This window comes from Bison bison, unplaced genomic scaffold (assembly GCF_000754665.1).
Source record: "Bison bison bison isolate TAMUID 2011002044 unplaced genomic scaffold, Bison_UMD1.0 scf7180017864223, whole genome shotgun sequence".
In the NCBI taxonomy this organism is placed as follows: domain Eukaryota; kingdom Metazoa; phylum Chordata; class Mammalia; order Artiodactyla; family Bovidae; genus Bison; species Bison bison.
The window spans coordinates 2,057,445-2,065,273 of NW_011494795.1; the positions used below are offsets into that span (position 1 = coordinate 2,057,445).

General features: G+C 41.1%; 1 protein-coding gene across 2 annotated transcripts in view; it reads left to right on the forward strand.

Moving 5' to 3' along the window:
* The window catches only part of RBAK (RB-associated KRAB zinc finger), a 14,447-nt gene extending 7,338 nt beyond the window's left edge, over nucleotides 1-7,109 (forward strand). Inside the window, exons 3-5 of one of the 2 annotated variants that reach the window (XM_010845764.1) lie at nucleotides 454-580; nucleotides 848-943; nucleotides 1,109-7,109. In XM_010845764.1, the coding sequence (XP_010844066.1) occupies nucleotides 454-580; nucleotides 848-943; nucleotides 1,109-3,012 (2,127 nt within the window). In that variant the 3' untranslated portion in view covers nucleotides 3,013-7,109. Of the gene's footprint in view, nucleotides 1-453; nucleotides 661-847; nucleotides 944-1,108 lie in introns of those variants that run through there. The other variant, XM_010845765.1, reaches the window with a different exon arrangement.
* The last annotated feature ends 720 nt before the right edge of the window (nucleotides 7,110-7,829 follow it).

A 7,829-nucleotide genomic window follows, 5' to 3' on the forward strand; every position in this document is an offset into this window, starting at 1 on the left:
AAGTTAACTCTTTGACAGAGAGAGAGAGATGGTGGTAGGGGACAGCCCCCAGTAAAGTCAGAGGTGAGAGCACAAAGCAATAAAGTAGGCAGACTCTGGTTTTTTGGGGGAAAATGCTCGAGAATATCCGGGGGGACTCCTGAGGCTCGATCCCGCCTTTGCGTATGCCGAGCCTCCTTCCTCATGACCTTTGTCACGAGTGGAATGCCTCACCGGCTCCCCGCACTCTTTTTTATTTCTTTCAGTTTGAGAGTTTTTTGAAAATTTTGTTTTTTGGCACATTAAAGAACTCAAAGGTAGTGTGTTTCTAACATGGCTTGTTTTCCTCTCAACATCTGTTAACACAAATGAGGCTTTCACTCTTCACAGTTACCTTTCCCAGTGAGCTGGGTGAGCTCCTGTCCTTGTGTGTCAGGTCCGTGTCACCCAGTTCCCATCGTGGTGCCATTACAGGGGTCAGTATCGTTCAGGGATGTGGCTGTGGACTTCACCCAGGAGGAGTGGCAGCAGCTAGACCCCGAGGAGAAGATGACCTACAGGGACGTGATGCTGGAGAACTACAGCCACCTTGTCTCCGTGGGTGAGGAGAACTGCCTTCTGAGTTGCTGCTCTACGGGGGCTTACAGTTTAAAGACTTTATGCTTGACTTTGAGGAAATCAGTAAGACCATTTAATTCCTTTTGGGCACCAGTTAGATTAATTTGTATCTTTGCTTCTCCATTGAAAGGCTCTATTTTTGATTAAGTGCAAAAATAGACACTTTATTCTGCAGCTCCTGAGGCAGCAGCTTCTGTTTAGGGACCCAGAACCCAGCAGCTGGTCCATGTTGACTCTTTCTCATTCACAGGGTATGACAGCACCAAACCCAATGTGATCATCAAGTTGGAGCAAGGAGAAGAGCCATGGGTAGTAGACAGCAAGTTCCTACAGCAGCAGCATTCAGGTGAGGTGGTGGGATGTGATGTTTGTAAATGGTCACTTAGTTTTATGTGTGGAGATTGACCCGAAAGCTAGAGTCAAGCCTGCAGTAGGCCCTTGAGTACTGCTCTAATCCTATAATTTGGTGTGTTCAGATTCACAAGATTTGTTTAATTTTATTCTTTTTTAGAAAAAGTCTGGAAAGTTGGTGACTTGATAGAGAGAATCCAAGAAAATGGAGATGAATGTTCAAGGCAAGCTGTTTCTATCAACAGCAGAACCCTGACTGAGGAGAGAGAGGATGCGTTTGATAAAACATATAATGTGGAAACAAGTCTTGCTCCGTTAAATCTAACGTCTTATAATTGTATCTCATGTGGGAAGACTTTGGAATCTACTTCAGAATTAATTATTAGTGATGGAAGCTATGCAAGAAAGAAACCTGATGAGTGTAATGAATGTGGAAAAATGTATGGAGAGAAACTCTATGAATTTCATCAAAATGGGGAAGCCTGTTCTCAAAATGAAGAAAGTATTCAGAAAATTAGTATTTTGGAGAAACCCTTTGAATATAATGGATGCACAGAAGCCTTAGACAATGAAGCCGTTTTTATTACGCATAAGAGCACTTATATGGGGGAGAAGTGCTATGAGTGGAATGATTCTAGACCAGACTTCATCCAGATGTCAAATTTTAATATATACCAGAGATCACAGATGGACTTGAAGCCCTTTGAATGCCGCGAGTGTGGAAAATCCTTCTGCAAAAAGTCAAAATTCATTATACATCAGAGGGCTCACACAGGAGAGAAACCTTACACATGTAATGTATGTGGGAAATCCTTCAGCCAAAAAGGAACCCTCACCGTGCATCGGAGATCACATTTAGAGGAGAAACCGTATAAGTGCAATGAGTGCGGAAAAACCTTCTGTCAAAAGTTGCACCTCACACAACACCTGAGGACTCATTCAGGAGAGAAGCCCTATGAATGTAATGAGTGTGGGAAAACCTTCTGCCAAAAGACACATCTCACCCTACACCAGAGAAACCATTCAGGAGAAAGACCCTATCCATGTAGCGAATGCGGGAAATCCTTCTCCCGCAAGTCAGCTCTTAGCGACCACCAGAGAACCCACACAGGAGAGAAGCTTTACAAATGCAATGAATGTGGGAAATCCTACTACCGGAAATCCACCCTCATCACACACCAGAGAACACACACAGGAGAGAAGCCCTACCAGTGCAGTGAGTGTGGGAAGTTTTTCTCTCGGGTGTCATACCTCACTATCCATTACAGGAGTCACTTAGAAGAGAAGCCCTATGAATGTAATGAGTGCGGAAAAACCTTCAACCTCAACTCAGCCTTTATCAGACATCGGAAAGTACACACAGATGAGAAGCCCCACGAATGCAGTGAGTGTGGGAAGCTCTCACACCTCACCAGCCTTCACACAACTCATCTAGGAGAGAAGCCCTATGAATGTAGTGAGTGTGGGAAAACCTTCCTTGAAAACTCAGCTTTCAATGGGCACCAGCCGCTTCCCACAGGGGAGAAGTCGTATGAATGTAACATATGCGGGAAGGTGTTCTCTGAGCTGTCGTACTACACCATACATTATAGGAGTCATTCGGAAGAGAAACCCTATGGGTGTAACGAGTGTGGGAAAACCTTCTCCCATAACTCATCCCTCTTCCGACACCAGAGAGTCCACACAGGAGAGAAGCCTTACGAGTGTTACGAGTGTGGGAAGTTCTTCTCTCAGAAGTCTTATCTAACGATACATCACAGGATCCACTCGGGAGAGAAACCCTATGAATGTAGCAAGTGCGGGAAAGTCTTCTCTCGGATGTCAAACCTCACTGTGCACTACAGAAGCCATTCGGGAGAGAAGCCCTACGAATGTAATGAATGTGGGAAAGTCTTCTCTCAGAAGTCATACCTCACTGTGCATTACAGGACTCATTCAGGAGAGAAGCCGTATGAATGTAATGAGTGTGGGAAAAAATTCCACCACAGGTCAGCCTTCAACAGCCATCAGAGAATTCACAGGAGAGGGAACTTGAATGTACTTGACATGGGAAGTCTCCTCTGAAGTCAGTTCTCATTCTAGAAAATCCTCTGCACATAATGGATGTGGCAAGTCCAGCTGAGAATCAGATACCACTGTCTGAGGGTTCCTGTTTCTGAATGAGGCGTTTAGGCATTGGGTTGATTCTAACCTGAATGTTCACGAAGACCAATCCCTAAAAACACAAGAAGCAAAGCTTTCAGCAACTCATTGGACAACTAGACAGTTTATACAAGAGTAAAACTCTATAAATATTTAATATTTATTTTGGATTCCAATTGTATTTACATATCAGGGAACCATACTGAGGCAAAATCTGTTGAAGCAATGAATGTGGAAAATACATTGTTTTGGCACTTGTTAAACTAAAAGCCATATTTCTGACATAAAATCTAATGTTTATAGAAACAGTATCGGAAGCTATCAGCTCTGAATAAACTTTCACTGCAGAAAATGAAGTTTTAAAATATTCTGGAGTTGATAATGAGGACTCTAGCATTAAATATGTACATGGCAGTTTCTCTCACATTTCCAAAATGTGATAAATTCTATGCAACCCTATGCAAGTTTGGGTTTCAATAATTTGTGAAAAGGCAGTATTCTTATTTGATTATTAAGCTGGCAAAATGTACTAACGTAGGCATATTGTTGAGATGTTTTACAGGTACTAAATAGTTAAAACTCATAATTTTCTATTCTTTTGAGGCATTTTCAAATGGGCTTTTAGTGAGTACTTCATCAACAAAGAAGCCAGTGACTTTTGTACAGTTTCCAACTGCACTGGAGCAAAAAAGACTTAAAAATACTATTTTCATAAACCATACATAGATCACTTGGAATCTAGTCTGTTTGGTGAAGGACAGGTATACTGCTCACACTCTATAAAATACGCCCGTCTCTTCTGCCACTCATTTTTTAACCCACAGGTTTGAGTGTGCAGTTTGCCACTATGATGTAATCCAGAAATTCTGCCTGTGCTTTTATTTGATATGAATCTGGTGTCATTACTTTCTGTACTGACTTTTATTCCAGAATTTTTAAAACAAATTGATGCAACTTTCTAGCAGTCATTTTTGGTTGATTAATGCAGCGTCCCTTCTCCCCTCTTTACTCACTGGAAGAAGTTAGGTATCTACTATTACTTTACATGACACAGAGGGTGAATCCTGAGTGATCTAAACCAGTCATGATAATTTCATTCTGATTATTATTAACTTGTTTATAGTGGTCACATGACTGAATCCTGGGCTAACATAACAGACGGTTCTGGAAAAAACATAACAAAAGAGTGATCAAATGGGTCTTACTCCAGGAATGTGAGGATACGTTAATTAAAAAAAAAAATCAGTGTAATTAATCATGTTGAAGAAAAGTAATCTAGTATGCAGGAGACTCATGAAATTAGCATCCATTTGTGTTCTTAACAAACCACGTATAGAAAATAACTTCCTTTATTGGATAAAGAATATCTTCTGCTACAACAAACAGCATATTGAATGGTGAAATATTGGGACTTTTCTCCCAAGATGATTTAAAAAAAAAAAAAAAAAAGAGGGGTATCTGCTGTCCCTGGTTTTATTCACTATTGTGCAGAAAGACCTAGCCAGGGAAGCAAGGGAAGCAAAAGAAGGAAAAGGCATAAGGATTACAAATAAAACTTGTTTGCAGATGACATGCTTTTTGTACATGGAAAATTCTAGGGAATATTCAGGTAATTAAAATTGAGTAAATGAGCAGAATCCCTGCATACAAGGTCATTATGCAAAAATTGGTTTTTAATATACCAGCAACAAATATAAAATGAAAAGTTTAAAGCAATACCACTTACAGTAATAACAGAAATCCTTAAGTGCCTGAGGGGGGAAATTATATAACACTGTATTTTTAATAATTGGGTCCAGAAAAAAAAATTCCAGAAGATTCAGTGGGATATCACCTGTTAATTCTTTCCAGGACAATCTTAACACATTATTGACTGGAGACTTATTAATGCCACAGGCTTTAGTTTCTGCAAAAGTCCCCTGGTCAATGGTGTGTTAAAAAGATGTCAGTTTTCCCCAAATTAATTCATATATTCAATGAGATCCTAAAATGCATTTTTAAATGGAAATGCATTCTCAAATTCATGTGAAAAATTTAAAGACCAGTAACAGTCAAAGCTATCTTCTAGAACAGATAGAAGTAGAGGACTTATAGTGCCAGATATCAAGAGCTGTTAGAAAGCCATAGGAATTATGATCCTGTGGTATTGGCACAAAAATAAACAAATTGATCAGTGAAACTATAATAGAGATTCCAGAAAACCCGTACATAATTCAGTCACTTTTGGCAAAGGTGATAATGTGTTGTAATGTGGGGAAGGCTATTGTTTCCAATAAATGGTTTATTGATTAAATTTTATAATTTAATAGAAAATAGACCAGTTGAAATGCAGTCACATATGAAATGTAAACGAATAAACTTTGCAATTCAGATACCTGGCAGCAGAATCTAGTGTAGAAGAATGCATGGTAGATGACCAGATCGTATTTGGGACTTTGTGGGCGACAGTTTCCTTTACGACTGCTCAGCATTGAACAGAGATGTCCCAGTAAGACTATTTGCAGACACTGGTGGAGGTCTGGATTTGGCCAGCAGGCTGTAGTTACTGATCCCTGATCTAAAATTAAAAGAACTCCTACAGATCTACAAGAAAAAAGAAATGGGCGAAAGACTTGAACACCACAAAAGAGACTATCTGCACTGAGAATAAACACATGAAAAGGTATGTTACTTTTGCTTGTAATCTGGAGAAGTGAAGTGAAGTCGCTTCAGTTGTGTCCGACTCTTTGCAACCCCATGGACCGAAGCCTGCCAGGCTCCTACATCCATGGGATTTTTCAGGCAAGAATACTGGAGTGGGTTGCCATTTCCTTCTTCAGGGGATCTTCCTGACCCAGGGATTGAACCTGGTTCTCCGTCATTGCAGGCAGACTACCATCTGGGTCACCAGGGAATTCCTAATGTGGAGAAGGCAGGTTTAAAACCCCATGTGGCACTGCTGCCCACCTCTGAAGTGGCTAAAATGAAGAGCATAAAAAAGCATCAAGCTCTGGCAAGGATGTAACAAACCCATCTACACTGCTGGTGCTGTAGCCCACTGATAGAGCCATTTGGGAAAGCTGGCACTTGGAGCCAAACCTGTCTGTCTACCCTTTTAACCCAAGCCCAGCAGTCATGCATGCACGTGTCCATCGTACATGTAGGTGTCCACCAGAGGACGTGTCCTGGAATGTTCATGGCATAAAACTGAAAACAACTCTGAAGGCACCTGTGCAATAGAACCTTAAATGTCAGTGGTGTTTCCATCAGAGAACACCATAAAGCAAAGAGAAAAATGAAAGTTGCTCAGTCATGTCCAACTCTTTGTGACCCCATGGACTATACAGTCCATGGAATTCTCCAGGCCAGAATACCGGAGTGGGTAGCCTTTCCCTTCTCCAGGGAGCAAGGAGAATGAGCAATAAGCACAGGTAATAACAGTTTCACATCGAATGCTGAGTGAAGGAATCCAGACACAAAAGCAAACAGACTATGATCCCATCCATATAAAGTATAAGAACAGGCAAAACTTGTCTATGCAGTTAGAAATCAGGATAGCAGTCAGCTTCAGCAAAGGCTTGTGAGGAGTATTTATCTGGTGCTGGTGATAATTGGTTTCTAAATCTGGGTGCTGACTATCTGAGTGTTCAGTGCACTCAAAGATACGTGTGTTTTCTGCATGTATATTACACTTCCATAAAACATTTTTAAAAGTCAAAGATGTCTACCATTTTTGTTGCTCAGCCCTTTAGCCATATTTTTGTAGATGTACATGAATATGCTGCATAACAGGAACTAAATGGTGGATTTTGCATAACTGTGCAGGAAATACTCTTAGTTTTAAGGGTCACTACTAAGATTTCCTACATTGTGACCTCAAAGCTTAGTATAATGTATATTTTCAGTAAATATTTGGAAAGGAACAGGGCTATTACATACATTGTCATGCTCCCCTTTGGCATATGTAAATGGGGTCTGGAACATATAAATAGGTCTGGACAACCTCTTCAATAAAGAACTGATGTGTGTAAGCCTTTCCAGTTTTCTCAGGTGAAATATTTTTTATATTTCTTAATTTGGGGTGCATCTTAACCATCACCTTGTCACAGAGGTGGCCTTTCCTTGAGGTCAAATACAATAGTGAGTTTGACGTGATGAAAAATTTAAGTTTTCAGGTTATCCTTTCAACGAACGTAAAATACACGGTTAACTGCAAATGTTACTGAGTGAAGGCTATAGTTAATTAAGACCTTGCAGCATAAAACGTAAAAACCCTCAGCATGGGAAGTGGGGGAGGTTGGCTGGGAGTATGGTACAGCAATGAAGAATTAGGACATTAGATGGAGTGAGAGAGAAGTCGCTCGGTGTGTCCAACTCTTTGCAACCCTATAGGCTGTAGCCTACCAGGCTCCTCCATCCATGGGATTTTCCAGGCAAGAGTACTGGAGTGGGGTGCCATTGCCTTCTCCAGGGGCCCAGAGATCAAACCCAGGTCTTTCGCATTGCAGGATGAAGTGCACTGCATATTATTTGTGCCTTGCTTGCTGGTGGAGGCGTGACCAAGGAGTTAGGTGTGACCAGTGGAGGTGTGACCCTCACATTGGACTCACTGTTCACTCTGTCTCCTGGGCTCAAGCACTAGGTATGTGGTCAAGCTAGGTCACGCCCACCCCTTGCATCATAAGCCCACTTCATATATTTACCGATGTTCAACTTGGAGCCCGTTAACTCCAGACTTTATCTCTGAATTCTCTTAAGTA